Here is a 21,867-nt window from a genome sequence, read left to right as displayed (position 1 = left end):
GTAGCCCTTCTGTCTTGTACTAGCTTTCAAGACTCGTGGAATTGAGGTATGTCTTGGAGATTTGGGTGTAGGTTTGGTGATTGTTGTGAGTTGTGTAAACCTGGGATTGTAAGAAATAGCATTTCTCTGATCTTGGAAGACTTTATATATGCCAGTTCAAGACTCATGCCATGGACATTGCTACCTCAGACGCTGGAGGAATTGCGATATACTCTTTTCTCCCAAAACGGTTAGTGACCCTAGTGATAGCTGTATCAGCCAATAGGATTCAGTCTGCGATGAACCGCTATTCCCGAATAGGATAACAATAGTTCAACCAATCGGCGTGATGCCCGTCAGTTGAATGAATCGTCAGCTCCAAGAGGCGCGCTTCAAAGATGGCTGTAAGCGGACTTAACTCTCTTTCGGACTGTATCCCCAACTAGGTAATTAATCCAGGAAGAAGAAGCCTAGCAAGGCGTTGTTCCAGATTGACTCATGCTCTCTTGACTTCTCATGTCACTTCTTGCTTAGGCATGTCTCTTGAAGGTGGATCAGGTAAGTCCGTCGTTCGTCATTCATCAACTGTCATATTGTGTAACTCCGGGGACATATTCTCACTATTTGGGTAGCGATGTTACCAATCATCATATCCACAGGCACAGGGAAGCCAGACCCAGACACGCGCAAGCTTATTAGGAGCCATGTCATGCTAGGAAAGAATCAGGGCAAATCCCGACGTTCGGGGCGCGATGACCGAGCGGAGTTAGAGCACGATGAGACTTGTAATGCAAAGCCTAGAACTTTGCGGAAGCAGCCTGGCCCATTGGATAAGAGGCCGCCTTCTATCATTCCGCAACGGGTTGGCTCGGAGGTCTCCCTGCTACAATTTGCGGACACAGTGGAACCGGCGTTGGCTGTGGATATCGTAAGATGTAAGTCAATGTTGCAGATATGGTAAAGCCCTACTAAGTATATTCTTACCGATGTAAATACAGTTTCGGCTATATCGAAGAGAACATTATTCACCCTAGAGAGATATCTTTCCTTTCCGAAGAAAAGTGACCAGTGGCACGATCTGTTGATAGCGGATCCTATCTATCTCCATGGCATGGCTTTCATAACGCAGGACTTCTTCGATGGATTGTCGGGTTGGCAATTTGAGACAAAAAAGACGACCTCATTACACTTCTTGAAGACACTTCAACTCCTCCGCGAGAGGCTATCCCTTCCAGACGAGCAATTGAAAACGTCGGATGCTACGATAATGGTGGTTCTGTTCCTAACGACACACGCGCTTGTTAGGGAGGATTTTGACGCTGCCAAGCATCACCTCAGGGGCCTTCATAAGATTGTGGATCTGCGAGGTGGCATGGACACCTATACCTACGATGTGAACCTGAAGACCGAAATGTACCGGTATGCCTTTTCGCAACTTGACCACCATAAAACAAGCGAAGAATAAAGCCCTCTAACCTAGACATAGATCTGATTTATCAATTGCCCTTCAGAGCTGTACAAGCCCTCTCTTCTTTGATGACACTCTACGGATTTCGATCCTGACTACACCACCTCTGAGTGGGCACGCTAACGAACAATTCCTCCAAAGCATAGACGATGATCTAGCTAGAACATGGAGCATTATGAGGAGATTTTGTGTCCTCGTGAATAAAGCTATCGAAAAGCAACAAAGATTTTCGATGGAGTTCTTCATGGAGACAATGACTTCAGTGATGTACCGCCTACTCAATATAGAGTTTGAAACAGGTTCGATTGCTGAAGCTCTCCGTCTCGGGCTTCTGGCCTTCTCCTCCCATATCTTCTTGCAGTGGCAGGATATTCGACGGCCGTACATTCAATTCTCTGCTGCGTACAAAAAATGTCTTGTATCTCTCAAGTCTTTAGATGGTGTTTCATCTCATATCGTACTTTGGCTCTTAATGGCTGGTGGAGTTTCAGTGTTCGGTGCTTCTGATGACGAGTGGTTGAAGCCTTGGTTACGGGCTAATAGCCAACTATGCAAGGTACGCTCATGGCCAGCGATGAGGGATGTCATGGAGTCATTCATGTGGATTGGTGCGCTGCACGACAAACCTGGGAAGGATTTATTCGAATCAGCCTTGTTGCAACCGTCTCCCGAAGTGTACCTGCCCAGTGTATAAATCTATTCTCTTTAGTTATTGGAGGTAATACCATAGTGATATCCCAGATTTCACAGTTTCTGAATCAATGCATAGTGTAGCATAATACATAATACTGTGTGGAGTATGTAGATGTAGCTTAACCTTCAATATGTGAGTGTTGTATCCCACAAGCAGCTCTCTTCATATGATATTTTCTCAGTGTGTCAAGGTATAGTCAAGTTGAGAACCATCAAAGTTCCAGTTACGAGACGAAATAGGCAATAGAAACCCTCAGTGTCTTGATATGCTAAAGTATATACGGTCCCACTTTACCCCACAGCACCGATAAGACCTCAACGGCCTCAGGCACTCACTCGAACACGATTCCCCTCACTCCAGTCATTCCTCCGATATCAACACCAAACAAAACCTTTATAAAGAACACCTACCTTGAAAGAGCCATCCAAACCAGAAACCACATAACCGACCCTCCCTAATCAGGCCACACCTCTCCAACACACTCCAGGAACCACCTCTATGACGTAACCACGCAACAAAAGCCGCCCAGCAATTCCTCTCCAACGCATTCATACAAACAACATTCCTAACCAACCAACCAACCAACCAACCCACCCTCAAAATGACCTCCTCCGACCCAACAACACCAGCCCACCTCGACCCGAAAACCTACCCCCGTCACCTAACTGACCCAGCCCAAAACATCCACCTCGAGCTCACCTACTCCCCGCTCGACGCGCAATCCGCCCTGGACAAAATCTCCTCCCCGGCCGCCGGCGCAAACGTCCTCTTCCTCGGCACAACGAGAAATACCTTCGAGGACCGGCCCGTCGCACAGCTGAGTTACACGGCGTACCCGCCCCTGACGCTCAAGACGCTAGCCGGGATTGCACGGGACGCGGTCGCGAAACATGGGCTGACGGGGATTGTGATTGCGCATCGGTTGGGGGTTGTGCCGATTCGGGAGGCGAGTATTGTTATTGCGGTTAGTTCCGGGCATCGGCGGGCGGCGTGGAGGGCTGGGGAGGAGGTGTTGGAGATTTGTAAGGAGAAGGCGGAGATTTGGAAGCGGGAGGAGTTCGTAGATGGGGCGATGGAGTGGAGGGAGAATAGGGAGAGGGATGGGGATGGGAATAAGGTGGTTGTTGGGAAATGACAGGGGGGGTTTTCTTTTGGTTGGTTTATTATACATCAATATGTATATGGTGAGTTGTTGTGGTGGGGATGAGAAAGATATGGGACCAGTGTGCTGATCGGCTCTAGATGGCTATATTTTCACGATGTTTACGGACGGTCATATAATGCTACATGCTATCGGCCCGTGTCTGAGTAGGGTATTTCTATTGTACATACTTTTCCATGCTATTCGTACACTCTAGTCCTTTCTCAATGGCTTCCCTTCGCGCTTCCAGTCGTTGATGTGCTCCATGATCACCTTGGTAGCCGAGTCGGGGGTGTCCTGGCGGCCAATGCATTCGACGAAATCGCCCTCGGGGTCTGTACCACGGAATTAGCAGTCGTATGGTATACTATACAGACGAAATCACTCACCCATCAGGTAGAAGTAAATACTGTGGTCCACCAGATAGTCTTCGCCTGGGTTCACGTTCTGCGGTGTGCTGAAGTACACCCGGTACTGCTTGCACATGTTCTTGACCTGATCGTACGTGCCAGTCAAGCCGATAATATCTCCGTGGAACTCCTGGAGATACGAGCGCAGCACTTCAGGAGTATCGCGAGCGGGATCGCAAGTAACGAAGACAGGCAAAAAGATGTTCTCGCCCTTGGTAGCCTCCTTCACCTTGTCAATGATCTCGGCCATCTTGTCCAATTCGTCGGGACAGATATCAGGGCAGTGCGTGAAGCCGAAGTAAACCTAACAGATTATAATCAGCGCCATTAACGGGCGTATAGAGAGTTGTCCCCAGACATTGAACATACAAAGCTGTATTTTCCCTTCAAGTCCTCGTCGGTAAACTGTTTGCCGTCCAGGTCCTTCAACACAAACGGACCTCCAACCTTCGGCCGGCCGACTCCCTTGCTCATCTCTGCGACACGCTTTCGCGCCAACCGTTCCTTCTCCACCCGGAAATAAACGATCATGCCCGCACCGGTAATAACGAAGAGCAGCGCTGATTTCCATGAGAATGGACCGGTGGAATTCCGGGCCTTGAGCTGGCCCATTGTGCGTGCCCGAGCGCGGAAGGTAGTCGTACTGAAGGAGCGCTGAGAGGAGAGGCCATTGTGTCTGAGAGTTTGAGTGTATGCGGCCTGGGCCGGTTTTGTCCGGAGAGGAAGGAAAGCGTTTTGCGATGGGATTGATCGGAGGGTGCTGCGTTCGAGGGTGGGAATGGTGGAGCGAGACGCTCGTCCAACCATTTGGACGAGAGGTCTCATTGTCGATGCCATTGGGGTGTCAAAGGGAGGACTGAACGGGTTTAGAGAGGAACGAGAGACTGGTAGTGATCGTGAAGCGGTGATGGTTCGAGATCTCCGGCCGAAATCCGCTGTTAGCGTTGTGGCCTGAGGTGTCCTTCACGCCCACGTCCTCACGTGTTGCTTTGTAGCCTGAGGCAGGAGTTTATATCCCTTGACTCGAGCCATCATGCTTGCAATTCGCTCCTAGGTTGATAATTCCTCTACGAAACTAGTGCTCATGACGGAAAGTGAACATTCATATTTAGAACGCAAAGGGACCAGTGATTGAGAAACATCTTAGTCCCAGGATGTCTATACCGAATGGCTGACCTACATACTACTACAAGCCATCTTTTTCGGGCTATCTGTATTCGCAAATTCCGCGAACATTAAGAAATTTACATAAGCTGAGAATATTAGTTACTACACAGTAGAGAACTACCAGCCTGTTCTAGAGCCACGTTGTCATGGATTATTAACCGTGATCCATCAATCCGCATCTGCCGTGAGTAACCATGGCTACACCACCGTCATCGCGACGTTACGTCTTACAGGAATTCTAGTCAGTCCTTTTGCCACCCCCACAATTCTGGATCTGGGGAAGCCCTTCAGACTTGCATTTTAACGAATTGTTTTTGACTGTGGGGTCTTTAATCGATGCCTGCTAGCCGTAAAAAAACGCACGAGTCACTGCTCAACTCCACTCTTAGAAACCAACAAGAAAGAGGTTCATGGTAGGTGCTTCCTATTGGATGAAATAATGCCAAATGAATCATGATCAAGAACGTATCATGCTTTGCTATGCCGAACACTCATGTTTGAATCAATCCCGAACTTTCAAGCGGACCTACACTGCACATTCGGGGTTCATATCAAGCTCTTCGAAGAAAGGCTTTTTACACATCGGACACTGATTATGAAACCCCAAGAACCAATTCTCTAGGCACTCTCGGTGAAACACGTGGTGGCATTGAAGAGTGTGGATCGGGTCCTTCTTGCGGACCTTATCAAGACAAATAGAACTAGATCGGCATATCAGTACACTGTATGACGGTTGACCTAACAAACCAGCAGCAATGGAGCATTCAGAGTTAGAAGGTCCTACCATGTGAATAGATGATCCGATTGCTTTAGTGGGGATTGTATCGTTTGAACAGACAACCACCAGATTTTGAAGGGCTTGGTTGGGGCAACTCTTTCCAGACAGTCTAATCGTCTTTCCATGTTGTCCTGGGGAGGTACATGTGCTATTGCGGGATCAGTGGTTCCGAAGGCTAGACTCGAGTATGCCAGACAATAGGATCTTAGTAGTAACCTGCTCTCACGGTCAGATTCGTTATATCAGTCGCAGCAAGACAACATTTGCATCCAGAGCAAGGACTAAAAGCGGTCTTACCATATGGCAGTCACGACGTACACGGTTAAACACACTACCAGCAATACTTGAAAGGCTAAGCCGTCATTATTTGCATTTTTGACTTCCTCCTTCGATGTTGACTCCGTCTTCCAATCAGGCATATTCGCTGTGAGACTTAAGTAATCGATAGATATATTGTGGATCCTCTATAATTAGACTAGAGGGAGTTGAGTAAAAAGGATCAGCTGTTTTATAAAGGATTGTCAGCTAACCGTCGGTCTGTCGTGTCATTGGAAACGAGAGTATCCTCAACCATGGAACCAGGCCGTCAGCCCTTCCCCATCCAGTCGGAGATATTCAGTACCAACCGCGTTAAGCCGTGTGTATCTTGGAGGAGAGTCTGTGTTACATTATCTTTCCCATATAAAAGAATCCTCATGCGATGTCTAGAGTGTGTTGTATTATCTTCTGATCTCAGCAGGGATTGCTTTGCGAGGCTTGAACGTTGGCCCATCGGGTGCATTTAATTCGGATGGATCGTCCTCACGGTGCATAAACATGTAACGTGACTTTCGATAGTTTACACCTTCACTTTTGTTCCTCCATAACAGGATGCTGGATCCTTGAGGCTGCTTCTTGAATGCAATTTAGAAAGGTACCAGTAATCTATTGCACTCTCGACGCAGAAACCATAAAAGGTCATATGATCTTTTACCGTAGTGAATATAACTAGAGTTGTCTTGGCCAATATTTGTAATTAATATGTCACCAACTTTCTTGAACTCTACATACAGGCTAGTCAGACGACTTCCTGCCTGAATATTAACTGATCGGATTATCGATCGATGAATCCTCAAGGCGCATCTAGCTACATAAGTATAGCTTGAAGAGCGAACGGACATATCCTGGAATTAAAATATGCCATTTCTATCGTACGCCCATATACTTGAACTCCAGCAACAGCTGGAAGGCACCCGGGCTCGGGTGATATGCGCCGGCTCGGACGAGTATGCTGAGAGCATTAAGCGATGGAGTGATACGTGTGAGAAAGAAGCTGTGCGTATGGCTTTGATACTTACCAGGACATACCAGAGAGGCCACAACCCATAACGTCCTCCATCTCCCTTAACATTACTACAAAGCTTTGGCTCATTATCCACGGAAAATGTCTCTAACAGTACCACAGGGCGCAGTAGTCAAAGTCACCTCCACGTCCGAGGTCTCTGAAGTGATTGAGTTCGCCCGAAAGCATCGTATCTCTTTCGTTGTAGAAGCCGGGGGACATTCCACCACTGGATCCTCAGCATCGCATGGTGGTATTGTAATCAGTCTTTCTCAGATGCGGAAGGTCCTCACAGACCCCGCTTCAAAGACAGTTTGTGTACAAGGTGGCGCAACTTGGCAGGATGTCAACAGCTCTACGGCTCCCTATGACTTAGTGGTTGTAGGTGCGACTTCAAGTCATGCCGGCGTCGGAGGATCGACACTAGGGGGAGGTTATGGATGGCTGACAGGAAGGTATGGTCTGATTATTGACAGCCTGCTGAGTGCCAAAATGGTGCTCGCCGATGGGTCTATCGTCGAAGCGTCGGAAACTACTTCCCCGGATCTTTTCTGGGCGGTTCGAGGTGCCGGACAAGCCTTCGGCGTGGTGACCGAGTTAGTCTTCCGTGCGTATGACATGAAACATCACGTATTCGGGGGAGCCCTTTACTTTACACCAGAGAAGTTACCGAAGATTGTGGATTTCGCCAATGAGTTTCACCGTCGCATGGATGTGAACAGCGGTTTCATGTTTGGATTCACGGCCCCACCGTTTATGACAGAGACGGCTATACTAGTCGTTCCTTTTTATAATGGCACCCGGGAAAAGGCAGAAGACTTTTTCAACCCCATCCTATCAGCTAGCCCTGTTGCGGGAAAAGCTGATATGATGTCTTACACGAGACTCAACGCGGTGGCTAATATAGAACCGTCTCCGGAGGGCCGCAAAAACATCAACGGGACCAATATTTCCCTACCACTTGACCCCGACTTTGTGCACGACATATACAACCAATTTGACAGGGTAATGAAAAGTTGTCGAAGGGTGGGGAATAGTGTGCTCATGTTTGAGCTGCTGCCATATACTCACATACTTGAAGTACCGTTGGACGCTACGGCTTGCGCTAATCGAGGCCGGTACTACAATGTTGGCTCGGTCTTCTGCTGGCAGGATCCAGATCTCGATCATAAAATGCTGACTGAGCAGCAAGATATTATCTCTAAGATTGAGAATTACGGATCCCGTGATGAGGGCGAAAATCGTGTAGCCGCATATGCCAACTATGCTGGTAAGTTCCCAATCCAAGTCTTCAAGCATCCCTAGTAGCGCCACTCATGTTGAGCCCTCTCAACAAAATGCAGTAATTGACATTGAATAGGACATAATATCAGTGCTGCAAAGCTATTTGGCGAGAACTTAGAACGGCTACAGCAGCTGAAGAGGACTTACGATCCCAACAATGTGTTCAGAAGATGGCATGACCTCCTCCATCCAAGGAACGGATCACACGCAGGATAATCAATCTGTGACTAGATAGGCATGCCTAATAAATTTAATCCATATTATAATCGTCTAAGGTTATGGTGTGAAAGAGGTCACTGTAACATCAATCCAGCGGTTGATAACTCTAGGGCCCATCTCCGGGCCGTTAACAATTACCGGGTAGTCTAACCGTTGGTTCGGGAGAAGCAAGCGCCAATGAACAGAATCCGACACGTCCCAAGTTTTACCGAAAACTGTTAATTGGTGGGTTGGGGTGGCATCTGGGGGATTTGACTTCGATTCCGGGGTCCAGAATTTGGCTGTCATGAACCCTATTGCGGGTCTGGAGGTGATTTCCTTCGAAAGAATGTTCCAAGCTACAGACATTGAATTCTTTGTCCCACTGGTAACTCATGCCCGTCTTAGAAGGTGTCTGTCAGGTTATATCACTGCGGAAAGGTTAAAAATCGAACATATCCCTTATTGGACGCCATTCAGGGCCACGCAGAGTCGAGCAAGAAACAAAAGTTGTCTGTGACCTGTCCCCCGTGTGGCCTAGAAGGGATTCCAACATCTCACCCTGCATGCTGTTCCGTGGAACGAGGGATATGACACCTACATCCTGGAGGCTCGGCTATACGATCCATGACTTCCTATTCAACCGGGACTGAAGGGTTAAAGTACTGTATCTCATTCGACCGCCACCCGTGGCGTATACGAGGTTCAACGTCCTCTATGGTTCGAAATATGTTATATAAAGACATTCATGTAGGACGTCTTTCACAACCCATTGCCTTGCCTATCTACACATACCCACATAATACATACTTTGCATAGCACTCAATCTCTTCAAGACCTCTGGAGCCCTAGTCTCCACATATTCCCGTTCAAAACGCGATGTCTTCTCTGCTTGGCACTCTGACCAACAACCTCCATACTCCGGACAACTTATTCTACTCCAAGAACAGTCACCCCATAGCCATACACGATCCGGAATCTGCTGCAAGCTCTCCACCCGAAAAGACCCTCCCAGTACCGATGTCGCATCATGACCATCCCTTAATCTTGCCTCCTACGACGGACTTCGACACGACACATAAGCCTACTCGAGAATCCCCGGCGCGTTCACACCGGGGCTCACCTTGGAGACCAGCGAGCGCGTCTAGCAATAGCCACCAATGGGGTAGCTATAAAGGACTCGATAAGGACGCGCTCAGCTCTCTTCAGGAATACTGCAGCTCGTTTGATCAAGTCAGGCTTCTGAAGCGGGGATTACAGACCTTGACGTGATATTTTCTATGTTTTCTCCTGAGAACACGGTTCGTTAGGCGTTCTTGGGGAGCGGGGATTTGTATTTGGTGATTGGGTTATATAATTCTAGCACGGCGTTGGGTAACATGAAGGACTTGATACCACATCTCGGATACACCGATTTAATTGTCTATCGTTCAGACCTTCAAATATACCTACCTAATATATGCCTCTTTAAACTAATTGAGATATTACCACTGCTACCTATCTATTCCATAAAAAAAAAATAAAATTAAAAAAAATTAAAAAAAAGAAAAAACCCACTACAGTAAAAACAGGACTTTACACCTACGAAATCCATATACATTATGGGCACAAGAACGCCATGCACCCTAACCAACCCCCAAATTCCCCATTTCCTCCAGCAAACCCCATGTCCAAACCTCTCCATCACGCAGTCCGTTGAATAGATCGCTTTCGCGATAGACGGGCCTAGACGTGTCTAGACCATATTATAACCCCAATAAGCTCACCGTCTAGGCTTCTTCTAACCGGGGGACCATTGGCCTGTCAACCACAGTTTAGTGGTAATGTGACTTTTACCATGCGAAAAAGTTAATTCCTCGAATAACTCTTTCCGGAATTACTTCTCATCTTTGCCCGAGTCTTTCCTAGGCCTTCTTTCAGCCTAATTATGATATGCCGGTCACGATGGCTAGATGTAACCCTATTTATTAAGTAATCGTCAACCTTTTCAGAAGACTTCGTCCGGATACTTCCGTCTCCTCTGTTTCCTTGCGTCCGCTTCCCTTCATCCCAGTGTCCCCTTTCTTTTTTTTCTATTTTGTTTTTCTCTTTGTCGTGGAAATTGACAGGGAGTGAGGCTTGGTTGTGATGGCATGTTCCAGCCATTATGCTGGTATGTAAGGGGGAGCATGTTTCGTTTCCGGACAGGTTGTCATGGAAGAGGTTGGACATAACGGACAAGAACTCTCCCAGCATATGTACAAAGCTGAGTAAGATGAAATTTATTTCATCTGAGCGAGGAGAAGCTGGCCACCTAATTGCCTCCATTGAAGGTTTACCAATAATCATTTATCTAGTACTTAGTACCTAGTCGATATACCGTAACCCTAAATCCGAAGACCCTGAGTAACAACGAAAAGACTCCGCATAACTAACCTCAACTAACGGTACCTTGGCAACCAACAGGCTTGTCGACCAATCTACCAGCAAAATCCCAACATTGGATGGTGGTGATCTCCCCTTGTGTAGATTAGCTAGCTACACGCTGGTTATGTTGATTTGTACTCCTGGAAATATAATCACCACTAGAGTTATCAGTTCCATCGAAAGTAGATTAGTTACAGTTTATATTTGTCGTCATTTTTAGATATACAGTTAAACGTCAAAGTTGAACCTTCCTTCGTCCTTCCTTCCCGCCATCCTAAACTTAAGTGAGCCCTGTGGTAAGGAGAACTTTACAGGAAATGCAAATCTAGGGATGAAGATATGTAAGTGGAGAGGAACTCGTTAAGAACTCGGAATTTTGGGTTTTTGTCATAGATATATCTCGTGTTTGATGGGTTGCCCTTTTTTTTTATAGCAGGGTTGATAGGTTGTGGATGTAGGGTTGCCATGAACGATTGACATCCCTTGACAATGTCACTGGAATTTGGGGTTTGCTCGGTATACCTTCCCAGCTATTCAGGTGGAGTATGGAGAGTACGGAGTAGTTTGTGATCGGGATATGCTGTAGAGGTACTTCTGCGAGGCCTTGGGAATGTTTATGGTATACATAGCAAAGACGGTGAAGATTAAGATCAAACCTCCCACGGTGTAGCATGTACAACGATTGTACGGAAAGGGTTCTACGTATGCTAAAACAGGATAGAAAATTAAATACAACAAGCCAAAGACATCCCTCACAGTCTAAACTCTCCTGAATCATATTCCGCATAACATCGCCCAGTTCCCTCAACGTTGTTGGATGCCTCAGGATAATATGACCACCGCCATGATCAAAATACTCAGCGTTATCAACATTGCAGAGATCATCCAATGCGTTCGACCTCTCTAGAAATGCATTCTCGGCACCGATAACATGACAAGTCAGGATAGGGATATATTCCTCATCGTCAAGCCCAGTAGGAACAATAACATTTCCCAAGTGAATATCAATAGCCGGCCACCCTGATATGAAAACTGCGCATTTGACTCGCACGGGACGTCCGTGTTCTTCATACCGTCGCTGTTCTTCTGTCATAACATAGGCAGCTACCGTCGCCCCTTTTGAGTATCCAATTAGTCCCTCAATTTTGTCGTTTTGCTTGATCTCGAGAATAAGGTCCACGGCCCTTTCCGCGCTCGCCACGGTTGCCTCATTCTTCGACTCGTGTTCTGCGTAATGTATCGCTTGCTCCCGGTTGGGGATACTGGGCAATTTTCGCAGCTGGACTGTGAAGTCAACGCGCGTATGGATGAAGCGGTAATCCGGCGGCGGTCCGAAGTAACCATCTAGTGAAGAAGGCTTCGCGAGGATTGGGCCACGGGTGAAGTGGGGTTTGACTGAATTGGTACGTTGGGGCTCTTCAACTAGGTAACCTAGAGATTATATGTCAGGGCTATTTGGTCAGTAACTGGGAGGGCTTATGAGCGTACCAAGTTGGTCTTTGAAAATCTATCATTGGAGTAGGGGTTAGTATTTTAGATTGTAAGCATGTTTCAGACGGAGATCAAACATTTCATTGCCATAGGCTCCAGGAGGGGCATGTGGAAGGAACTACTTGCAAGGTATGCTATCTTTGAGAAGGCTCTAGAGAGAGCAGATCAATGCATTAAGAAACTAGGAGCTGACTTTTGCATCGTCAGTATGTTGTCCCTTTGAACACGACAAATAACCTGTGTAGGACGTGTCCTGACCATTCTAGGTGAGATAACGAGAGTAGGAGAGTCCTCCTTGCTCACAGATCCGTGTCACAGCCAGTCATCATGCATGGCGATCCAACTATCTTTAACGCAGCTTCTGAAATCATGGGGCGTGGTTTCGACCGCTGTCGTCGGGCAGTCCAGTGGTGAGATTGCTGCGGTTTTCGCCGCTGAAATGCTCGACTTCGATGACTGTATGAGAATCACATATTGTCGGGGAGCGGTCGCAGAGAAACTAAGAACCACAGATGTGAGGGGAAGCATCATGGCAATTGGCACTTGCAAAGAACACGCAGAGAAGATGATAGAACAGGTTCATAGCGGGACTGTTGTCGTCGCCTGCATCAACAGCGATTTGAGCGTTACAGTTTCTGGAGACACTCACGCACCAGACGAACTGCAGACGTTGGTCGAGGACCAGGGCTTTTTCAATCAGAAACTCTGGGTTGACGTGGCATATCACTCCCACCATATGTGTATCGTTTCTGCACCTACCTGTCCTTGATGGGAGATATCCGCCCTCAATAGTCGAGTATCAAGTTCTAATTACTGGGTTGCGAGCCTCTTGTCTCCCGTCAATTTTGTCGGGGGTCTCAGCAGCCTCCTTAGAGCCAAATTTCACTCTGGCAAACCCGTGGATACTCTGATCGAAATAGGCCCTCACTCCGCGTTAGAAGCACGAACCTGGGAAATCGCTCAGGAATGTGCAAGTGTAAAGAGCATCAGGCATCTGCCTTGCTTAAAGAGGGAGTCAAATACCGTTAATACTATGCAGCAATTTGCAGTGGGGCTATTCATGAGGGGCGCAGCTTGCTGCTGGTTATCCTTACACCAATATCGACCTAGGTCCCGTCAAAGGAATCGGTTACCTCTCCGAGAGAAAGGGAACTGAAAGGAAGTCCTTGACACACTCGAAACCCAGGGAGTCGAAGAAGAAGAACTTCATGCTCTTTTGGCTGGAGCAATTAGTGGCAAGATGCCCAGCACCTGCAACTGCTGTCAAGAAGGCTGGCAAACGAGAAGCCGCACAAGCATTGGTCATGGATGCTCTAGCTCACAAAATGTCTACCTTGCTCATGGTTTCTTTGGAGGATATAATTCCTTCCAAATCGATCTCCTCCTACGGATTAAACTCGCTCGTTGCCATCGAGGTACGAAACTGGGTTTTCCGTGAACTGGAATCCTATCTGCAAATCATGGAGATCGTTAGCGCTCCGTCTTTGGTTTATTTGGCAGATCGTATGATTTGAGATTCCAAGATCTTGCAACATTTGAAGGTGAATGATGGGCAGGACGAAGGAGTAGCGGGTGTTAAATAATAGGTGAGGAGGTTGGATGTGTGATGTGGCTGGGAGGGAGGGAGGCAGTGTATATTGAAGATGTGTATAAGTTTTGTACCATAATACCTCGTATACAGAGTACAGGAGTGTAGATTCCTGTTTATCAGATTTGTACTTATTTTCAAGGCATAATTGGCAGTACTTCCATGAATTTCCAAGACCATTGAATTCTGTTCATCTATACATGATTATTATCTTCAGTCTAAAAGTCTACTGCTCACAGGGAGGGTTTCGTTCGTTTGATGTGCTACCTCACGCAACTAATCTGGATAGTAATATAACTCCTAATGGATCAAGAAGGTACATCATTCTGAGGTTTTCAGAATTTTCTTCAGAATTCGCTCGTGTGTAGAATTATCATCCAGATCTGACTGATTCCACTACCTTAAGAAACTTTCGTCGAATTGCGACTTATCATTGTAATACCAACGGAGAATATATATATATGCATATTTCACCTTCATCCGAGTGTCCCCCATATATAAAGTTATTCCATATACTACAAATACGATGTATCCGTTCATAGCGAGCTTAGGAAATGTTAAGCGCCAATATATATATCCGACAGACACGACTCGGAATCAGTACGACTAACGGCGGTATATGAAAGAGTCTTTGTATGAGAAAATCACACTGCTACGAGATTGTCTTGCTAGACATAGCAGGAGAATGAGTAGAAGTCGCAATAACAGTATGTCTTTCTATGGACCATTCTCTTTATGACATGACACAAACGTATATCCATGGAGTGAAACCGAGCTCATGAAGCGTAAAATTACAGTAATTAATCCAGCTCTTCGCTTGGAGTCCTGGGCGAATCTGCTCCGAATAAAGCTTCCTAGCAAAGCACTTGGATATCATCATATAACACCCTGGTCTCGGGAAAACAAATGCTGCTACCGAATGATAAAACAATGCCGAACAGGGTAATCAACGACGGATATAAGGAAAACAGGAACCAGAGGAAAAAAGAAAATAAAAGAAAAAGGAATAAAAATCAATGGCAGATGTATAACACTAGTCTTCTCATACGGAGACGTAAAGTGACGAGCTATGCAGCAAAAGAAAAGATAAGTAAAGGAATAAACGGCTTTTTGTCAACCACCAATCCTGTATGTACTGACTGCTGGGAAACCATATGTAGAGCTGGTCTAATGTACACTCCTGCTGGCTTGGCTGGCACGGCTGGCACGGCTTGCACGGCTAGGCGTAGTTCGAGGTTCTTCCTCTTCCATAACATCGCTAAGTCGGGTCGGATGGCGATGACGGGGGGTCACAGAGTCCCATGTAGTTCCCCATCCAGAGCCACTGTAATCTACAGAGCCCTGGCTATAAGGTGCCGAGGTCGTCGGCGGCAAAGTGCTAGGCACATAGCCCCCTTCATCCTCAATGGACCCCCGCTCATAGTCATCACTGTCCTCGGACATAGGACGTGGGTAAACGATGGAAGGCCCTTGTTGAGGCTGAGTACGGCGATATCCGCCATATTCATCATCGCCAGGCTCACTGCTAGCTGCGCTCGGATCATAGGAGCGATTGTCGTTCTCAGATGTCGGTCGGCCAGTGTAGTCGACGTCGTGTTCATAGTAATTTCCTGCATACTGTCCCGAGGATTCTGCAGGTGCAGACGTGTGCGGTTGTCGGGGAGCGTAGCGCTGGCTGTCAGATTCCTGATAACCTCGCTGCCCCTCCGTGAACGGATCGGTCTCTGTAGGTGAACCAGGCGCCTCTTCATAGTAATGACCTTCGGATGACTTTCCTGGGCCACCTGATGGATGGTTCGCGGTGTTTGACCGAGTAGGTAGGCCCTGGATCATCGGCACCACCTGCACTCCTCCGACCAAGGTGGGCTCTCCGTTGCGGAGTGAGTTCGTTCGATCCCTTTCCTCTTGCTCACGGCGACCAAGTTCCTCCCACGCACGTCGGGCTTCTTCCTTGGATATCTGAAGTTCCCGGCGCATTTCCTTGAGCAGCGATTCCACGCGACTCTTGTCACTCTCGGCCTTCTGCAATGCGGCCATTGCTTCTGTCCGCGATTGTTTCTCGGTCCGGACTTGTCGTTCCAAATCGGCCTGCAGTTCTTTCGATCGCTCTTGCTCTGCACGGGTGTCGAAGAACCACCGCTGGAATTTTCGCTCGGATGATGCCCGCAGACGCTGCAATTCCACGACCGCGTGAAAAAGGTTAGCGCCAGCAGCGGAGAGATCGGTCACCTGACGGGCCATCTGCTGGCTGATGGGGTCACGTTCCAATGCCTCACTATTCTGCTCCAGCTTTCGAATCCAGTAGCCAGTTAGGCCTTCCCAATGGGAGGATAACGTTTCCCACCGTTCGAAAGCGTGAGGAAAACCGACACGTCGTGGTGACTGCGGCGCTTGGGAGGTGCTAGGCTGGTTGGAAGCTTGAGCTTGTGGTTTTTGAAAGCCAGTGGAGCCTGTTGGTGGCTGCTGGGGATTGTGCTGTGTCGAAGGCCCAGGTTGTCTGGGGTGGGCGTGTGGGCCCGGGGCCTGACCGTGAGCCTGGGAATCTGGTCGCTGAGGCGCTGCTGGAATCCCCGGAGGCTGTTGCGTCGGACGAGACTCCGGCTGAATGTCGGACCCCGCGGGAGCACTGGGGCCAGCTCTCCGCTGTGAAGGTCTATTACCTGCAACGCCAGCAGCATAGGGCTGGGCTGGATCCTGAGTCCTTTCCTGTGGCTGCTGCCGCCTGCGCTCCGCCTCCTCCTGCTCCCTATCTCTGGCTTCCTGTTCTGCTTTCTTGCGAGCTTCTCGGTCCCGGCGCTGTCTCATGATATCGGTCGGTGTCCGGACCCCACTTGGGGGGTGTGTGTTAACGGGGACAGGGCCATGGGCTGCACGCGAAGCGCCATTTTGTGTACGCCCTGTGCCTGCGAGGCCGATCGAACCAGTCGCGCTTCCCAAGTCAGACATGGGCGCATTCACTTCTTCCCAATCCGGAGTAAACGGGAGGGGTTTTCGAATCGCTTCTTCTAGCGCCCAAAGAATCGCAGACGCTGTACGTGGAGAAACTCTGGTAGACCTGCGTGGCCAGTATGATTCGCCTAATATCCGAGGGCGATCGTCAGTGAGCGAGTCAGCGTCGTCGTCGTCTTCTTCTGTCTGGGCTTCGGAAAGCGCAGGACGAAGTGCAGCAACCCCACTATTACGATCCGACACAGGTTGGACCAGTACGGGAATTGTTTGCTCTATCTGGGCTGGGCGACCTGAAGCATATACTGATCCCGGCCGTTGACGAATTGAACGGGACGTTCTCCGTAATGATCGAGTACTTCCTTGACTACTCAGAGGGCGCGGGGACGGGTATCGGGGAGGGTCAGGGGCAGAATTGGAAGCAGCCTGCTGCTGGCGTTGCGGTAAATCTGTCGTAAACGTGGAGGGGTCGTGAATCTCGTAGGTCTCGTCAAATGCGCCGTGGGTGTGGGGAGACACCGCTGAATATGGATGTGAATGATATGAAGGGAAATGCGACAACGTGAGAATTGGCACTCGGCCGCCTACAACACAAATCGGTGGACAATTTCGATGACGTGAGAGTGTTCTCAAACTAAGAATTCAAGTTCTCCGAGGTCTTCGGGGCCCCAGCGCACACGTAGAACCGGCCTCTGGAGAGTGAGATAGATGTAAGTACGTACAGAATTAAGCACGTTGGAATGTGGATATTCTTTTAGGGACTGGAAAAAAAACTAATAAGCACTGAAGGGGGAAGAAGGGAGCAATTCCGAGGGTGAGGAAGGACTAAAAGTGGGCAGGTGTGCAAGGCAAGTGGCTGGTCGAATGAGAAGGCGTCGGGGATGCGAGGAATTGCGATGGCTGGGAATCAAATCAATTGGCTTTGTTACCTTTAAAGCTCGCTCTCAGACCGCCACGAGCACTGGACGACGCTCGTAGCAGTCATAGAGCAGAGCTCAATGGCTGCCGACGGAAGGCGAAATAGTCCAATCGGTGTGTTGCGTGGAGAATGACAGTTGTACGTACAGCGCAAGAAATATTAATAGAATACCTAGGGAAGAATGGAGAAAAAGTAGAGTAAGTGTAGGGGGTCACGGGAAATGTGTAGTCAGCCAAGTCACGGGCCCCCATCAAATCCAGTAACCAACAAACAACACTTTTCGCCATAGTGGAATTGATTCATCCAGTCTTTTTCTGCTTTGTCGCGGTGCTAGACAACATAATTGTCGCAGAATGGGCTTTTATAAATGACTCTCGCTTGCCTCAGTCGTCCCCATCCTCACTGGTAAGGTATAACTCCGCGAAGTTACACCTCACCTCCCCGCGTGATTCCACGATGGGGCGCAATTGAAAGAACAATATTACCATTGCATACTCTGTACATATCGATAAAATCCATCACCCTTGTTAGTCTATCTCACGTTGAATTGCATCACAGTTGAAATGACTCTTTGACAAAGAACTAAGGTTCCATGCTCCTGATCCACCGTCAGATGCGCTGGCGGCGCATCTCGGCTGGATGGGTTTCATATCGTTGTGATGCCTCATGGAAGCCTCAGTTCATGCTGGCAGTCAATGCAACCTGCTTTGGTCCATAATGATGTCGAAGTTTGGAGAAGTAAGACAGGGCCACGAATTAGTCGAATCAGATCGGTCCCAACCCCTGGACTAAAGAAGGACTAAAGAAGTTCACCTGGAGTGGATTGGACGATGAAACGAACCAATGGGTCTTCTCCACTCTGGATCCCCGATCTGGTTCGTCTGAACAGAAGCACAGACACGGTCCATAGTGAGCGTTATTAGCAACTCGACTTCAACGATTCGGCCGGTTCACCACTCAGTGCTAGGAGGCCCTTGAATCAGTGGGCTTCTTTTGGTCGCACTAGGATATATTGTCAATCTTGGGAAACAGTGACTGAAATGAGAAGAACAAATGAAAATTAATTTTCATGCTCTCCTTTCCCCCTTTCCCGTGCCCTTCTCTTCTCGTGCATGAAATGTCAATTCCAAAATCAACCAGGATGAAAATCAAGGGATGCTGATCGCTTTCCCGATCGGGCCATATTGTTTACTGTCAATCGTCAACCTTGTTTGCGGGACGATAGTCGATTTTTAACGACCGAAGGTTAAGACAAATGGGCTATATCTCAGAGTGCATCTGACGAGAACCGACATTCAGTAAGGGCAGCCCTACAGAATATCCTCCGGCGCTGATTGACTGGAAGGAATCCCGTCCGCCTGCCCCGGTTTCATATCTATCGACGTACCTTGCAGATACTGAACCACCAACCTGGGTACTTCTATGCGCATCTCAGCCGAGGTTGCTTTCATTACTTTTTGTCGTCTCTCTGTCTACAGCTCAGTGGCTGGTCACTGACGTTCAAAAAAAAAAAAAAATCAAAGATGGTATATTCTCCAACTCAATAAAAACGGGAGATGAGCCTATATGAGCATGTACAGGTAGTTGATTGGCAGGCAACGATGTTGAGCTTCATGAGGTGCTGTGGAAAGGTTTCATAGGTCGAGGCATGTGCAGGTTTTGCGACTGGCAGTGTGCTGCAGCAATCCCGGCCTTCCCCGTGAAGAAATCTTGGTTGACGATGCAGATGAGGCTCGAAAGGGTTTATTAAGTTTTGGTACTTATTACCCATGAGGTGCATGGAAGACTAGAACTTGACCGTCGCCGCTCATATAACCACTTGCATACTCGATAGACATGCATATACATATGTAGGTACAGAACATGAGCATTGGGGGCATGGAGGGCAAGTTATTGGACCCGTCAATGTGCGCCCGTGTCCGTAGATCTCTAACCTCAAGGCGTCTTCCGCATGATTGCGAATGCGCGTCATGCAAATGCTTTACTTTCCCGATGGTCTGGACACCTGTCCTTCCCCATCCCACCATACACTAGTGAAAGGCTTTCAAATGCATCAAGATCCAATATTTCGTGTGGGCCCGGAAAAAATTACTCGTCGCACGGGGTAGACCCTAGCGAATTGACAGGTCAGAAGGATCTGGCCTTACGGGCAATACGAGTTGAATCAACCATGTCTCTGGCCGAATATAGAAAGTCAATGCACACGATCGCCAGCTTGGTGAAGGCCTTAAAGCAAAGTACGGAATACACGCTTACAAGTAATAAATGGACCCATACATAAGCACCATAATATGCAAATATACTTTAGCTTACAGGTTCTGATGATCATCCTGGAACTCAATGACGGGGTTCCCGGCTGCATTCAACCATGATTTACGAAAGGGTTCACAGGGAAAACGCAGGTGACCAAAGAGAGCGAGGGTGTCATTCGAAGAACGAGGGGGAGGATGAAAAAAGAGGAAAAGGAAGAGGACGACGATATGGCCAGCGCATGACAGAGCGTTAGATGGCATGGAGGCTTTCGGGTCATGGCTATACTGGCCAGCAAGGATTTGCGAAAAGATATCCAATACATGAAGCCAGCCTCTTCGGAGAATAACCTGTAACAACGTTGGCTCTCAGAATCAGCCACTATACCAAGAACCCGCGAGGGTGGAGTCAACAGTTGGATGTTTCAATAGAGATCGTCTCTAAACTCTCTGACTATCCAATTTGGAGCTCCAGAAATGGGCAATAGTGTGTCATAGCAACAAGCACGACCTGCTTGGAATGCGGGTCCAACCACTCATTGGCTTTGCTTCTTTGGTGGAGAACTTTGTGAGCATGACTTTGCAAAAAGAGCGAAATGGAATCAGAGCAGCATGCGAGAAACTGTGACGGTGTGGCTTGAATTCGGCGTCATTTAAGCTTCCTTCCTGGCCTGCTATGACTTTTTGGGTGGTAACTATAGAATTATATTTCAATGACCATGCTAACGATTGGGCTAGCTGCAAAGCATACTGTTGAAGGATCGACATGATCGACAGCCAGCACAACCTGATAAAGGTTTAGTGGCAGATCGTGGGAGACTTCCGCGACGCGACTTTTGTCCAAGCGGAAGTGATCGCTCACATTTGCAGGAACATCGGCCTTCTATTACCAGGTAGCTGGGACTGGGGCCCAAATACCTCACAAACGTCTCCTAGTTAGAGTAGGTTTGCGATGTATGTGGATGAAACACCCTATCGATTGCAAATTATTCTGACGTAGGTGACTACCTAGTGGCAAATTGTCTCTTACGCCGAGTTAATCCCGGCTCCCTACAGCTATGCAGGTACTAATTATATCGATGGAGACCACCGATCTTGGAAAGGAAAGCGTGACGGGAATTAATCGAGTTTAGAATCCAGCCAGCGCACGTATTGCACTTTTCGCAACCATAGCAGGGACTGTTTCGTGGCCAATGTGCCAATCCAATGACGTCCTTGGGAATGGGTGCTTAACGGCCCTGACCCCAGTTGAGAATTGAATTCACAACACGAACGGAGAACATTGTGAATAAGTACGGTTGGCCTATGGCTCTCTTCAATACCCTGCGAGTCTAGGTTGCGGATCGGGATCCGCTTGCCTCCCTTGCTCCAGCCTCGATTGCCCGCGCCTTGCTGCAAGCGCCATCCCTAGGGAAGGGGACCATGTAAGGTCCAGTAGGCTTTTGGCGTCCGTGCTTTCGGGAGATTGAGCTTTGTTTACACCATTCTGCATTGGCATGCGGCGGCTCCTCTTCCCGGCCTAGCCACCAATGCATCGGGTGGGCTCCAGGCCTGAAAGGGTATCAATTGTGACATGTATAAACATAACCCTTTCTCCCTTGTCGTTGCCTATGCTCTGGCTACCCAGAGACCTCCCTATCCTTGGACGCTAATAGGTATTCGGCGTCTGTATCACTTGCTTCCAATGAACGCTCTATATCCTTAAGCATACACTGAACAGCTCTGTGGTTGTTGCAATATCACCCCATGGCTACCGCATATCATCCGCTTCCCGGGGAATTGAACGCTTTCCACCGTGGCCGCAACAGCTCCCAAACGAACTTTTGCC

The 21,867-nt window shown here is 48.2% G+C and overlaps 9 protein-coding genes across 9 annotated transcripts; 5 read left to right on the top strand and 4 right to left on the bottom strand.

Moving 5' to 3' along the window:
- The first annotated feature begins 415 nt into the window (after positions 1 to 415).
- Positions 416 to 2,213, top strand: BDV27DRAFT_119558 (uncharacterized protein). The gene is made up of 4 exons (XM_032064890.1): positions 416 to 537; positions 612 to 914; positions 978 to 1,398; positions 1,466 to 2,213. Exons 1-4 carry the CDS (start codon positions 516 to 518, stop codon positions 2,139 to 2,141), a joined length of 1,422 nt encoding a protein of 473 aa, XP_031933627.1. The 5' UTR covers positions 416 to 515; the 3' UTR covers positions 2,142 to 2,213.
- A 428-nt stretch (positions 2,214 to 2,641) lies between these two features.
- BDV27DRAFT_62140 (molybdopterin synthase catalytic subunit) lies at positions 2,642 to 3,415 on the top strand. Its single transcript, XM_032077120.1, has 2 exons — positions 2,642 to 3,325; positions 3,384 to 3,415. Exon 1 carries the CDS (start codon positions 2,743 to 2,745, stop codon positions 3,274 to 3,276), a length of 534 nt encoding a protein of 177 aa, XP_031933626.1. The 5' UTR covers positions 2,642 to 2,742; the 3' UTR covers positions 3,277 to 3,325; positions 3,384 to 3,415.
- Positions 3,414 to 4,594, bottom strand: BDV27DRAFT_62142 (SCO family protein). Its single transcript, XM_032077121.1, has 3 exons — positions 4,062 to 4,594; positions 3,672 to 3,996; positions 3,414 to 3,617 (listed from the first exon to the last, which is right to left on the bottom strand). The coding sequence occupies exons 1-3, from the start codon at positions 4,527 to 4,529 to the stop codon at positions 3,496 to 3,498; spliced, it is 915 nt and encodes a 304-aa protein (XP_031933625.1). The 5' UTR covers positions 4,530 to 4,594; the 3' UTR covers positions 3,414 to 3,495.
- A 597-nt stretch (positions 4,595 to 5,191) lies between these two features.
- BDV27DRAFT_119553 (uncharacterized protein) lies at positions 5,192 to 6,522 on the bottom strand. Its single transcript, XM_032064889.1, has 4 exons — positions 6,168 to 6,522; positions 5,935 to 6,112; positions 5,644 to 5,853; positions 5,192 to 5,560 (listed from the first exon to the last, which is right to left on the bottom strand). The coding sequence occupies exons 2-4, from the start codon at positions 6,054 to 6,056 to the stop codon at positions 5,386 to 5,388; spliced, it is 507 nt and encodes a 168-aa protein (XP_031933624.1). The 5' UTR covers positions 6,057 to 6,112; positions 6,168 to 6,522; the 3' UTR covers positions 5,192 to 5,385.
- A 291-nt stretch (positions 6,523 to 6,813) lies between these two features.
- BDV27DRAFT_169071 (FAD-binding oxidoreductase) lies at positions 6,814 to 8,458 on the top strand (the record flags this gene model as incomplete). The annotated part of the gene is made up of 3 exons (XM_032074939.1): positions 6,814 to 6,951; positions 7,082 to 8,228; positions 8,319 to 8,458. 3 exons carry the CDS (start codon positions 6,814 to 6,816, stop codon positions 8,456 to 8,458), a joined length of 1,425 nt encoding a protein of 474 aa, XP_031933623.1.
- Positions 8,459 to 9,214: 756 nt separating this feature from the next.
- Positions 9,215 to 9,886, top strand: BDV27DRAFT_119552 (uncharacterized protein; the record flags this gene model as incomplete). Its single annotated transcript, XM_032064888.1, has 1 exon — positions 9,215 to 9,886. A coding segment is annotated over exon 1 (388 nt), but the record flags the coding sequence as incomplete, so codon positions are not given.
- Positions 9,887 to 10,856: 970 nt separating this feature from the next.
- Positions 10,857 to 12,445, bottom strand: BDV27DRAFT_152133 (uncharacterized protein; the record flags this gene model as incomplete). The annotated part of the gene is made up of 4 exons (XM_032071498.1): positions 10,857 to 10,939; positions 11,603 to 12,277; positions 12,335 to 12,343; positions 12,415 to 12,445. The coding sequence occupies 4 exons, from the start codon at positions 12,443 to 12,445 to the stop codon at positions 10,857 to 10,859; spliced, it is 798 nt and encodes a 265-aa protein (XP_031933621.1).
- A 223-nt stretch (positions 12,446 to 12,668) lies between these two features.
- On the top strand, positions 12,669 to 13,851 carry BDV27DRAFT_152132 (uncharacterized protein; the record flags this gene model as incomplete). The annotated part of the gene is made up of 3 exons (XM_032071497.1): positions 12,669 to 12,795; positions 12,850 to 13,077; positions 13,448 to 13,851. 3 exons carry the CDS (start codon positions 12,669 to 12,671, stop codon positions 13,849 to 13,851), a joined length of 759 nt encoding a protein of 252 aa, XP_031933620.1.
- Positions 13,852 to 15,092: 1,241 nt separating this feature from the next.
- On the bottom strand, positions 15,093 to 18,698 carry BDV27DRAFT_152131 (uncharacterized protein; the record flags this gene model as incomplete). Its single annotated transcript, XM_032071496.1, has 2 exons — positions 15,093 to 17,392; positions 18,632 to 18,698. The coding sequence occupies 2 exons, from the start codon at positions 18,696 to 18,698 to the stop codon at positions 15,093 to 15,095; spliced, it is 2,367 nt and encodes a 788-aa protein (XP_031933619.1).
- Between the last annotated feature and the right edge of the window lie 3,169 nt (positions 18,699 to 21,867).

The sequence above is a fragment of the Aspergillus caelatus genome (assembly GCF_009193585.1).
Source record: "Aspergillus caelatus strain CBS 763.97 unplaced genomic scaffold BDV27scaffold_3, whole genome shotgun sequence".
Lineage (NCBI taxonomy): Eukaryota > Fungi > Ascomycota > Eurotiomycetes > Eurotiales > Aspergillaceae > Aspergillus > Aspergillus caelatus.
The sequence above is the reverse complement of the archived record's forward strand: the minus strand, read 5'-3'. Positions and strand labels throughout refer to the sequence as shown.

Coding starts and splice junctions, on each gene's coding strand:
- BDV27DRAFT_119558 (XM_032064890.1), top strand. CDS start 516: ATGTCTCTTGAAGGTGGATCAG. Junction 538..611: donor GTCTCTTGAAGGTGGATCAG/GTAAGTCCGTCG, acceptor CTATTTGGGTAG/CGATGTTACCAATCATCATA. Junction 915..977: donor GGCTGTGGATATCGTAAGAT/GTAAGTCAATGT, acceptor ATGTAAATACAG/TTTCGGCTATATCGAAGAGA.
- BDV27DRAFT_62140 (XM_032077120.1), top strand. CDS start 2,743: ATGACCTCCTCCGACCCAACAACACCAGCCCACCTCGACCCGAAAACC.
- BDV27DRAFT_62142 (XM_032077121.1), bottom strand. CDS start 4,529: ATGGCATCGACAATGAGACCTCTCGTCCAAATGGTTGGACGAGCGTCT. Junction 3,997..4,061: donor TGAAGGGAAAATACAGCTTT/GTATGTTCAATG, acceptor ATAATCTGTTAG/GTTTACTTCGGCTTCACGCA. Junction 3,618..3,671: donor TATTTACTTCTACCTGATGG/GTGAGTGATTTC, acceptor TCCGTGGTACAG/ACCCCGAGGGCGATTTCGTC.
- BDV27DRAFT_119553 (XM_032064889.1), bottom strand. CDS start 6,056: ATGCCTGATTGGAAGACGGAGTCAACATCGAAGGAGGAAGTCAAAAAT. Junction 5,854..5,934: donor TACGTCGTGACTGCCATATG/GTAAGACCGCTT, acceptor CCGTGAGAGCAG/GTTACTACTAAGATCCTATT. Junction 5,561..5,643: donor TCGGATCATCTATTCACATG/GTAGGACCTTCT, acceptor ATGCCGATCTAG/TTCTATTTGTCTTGATAAGG.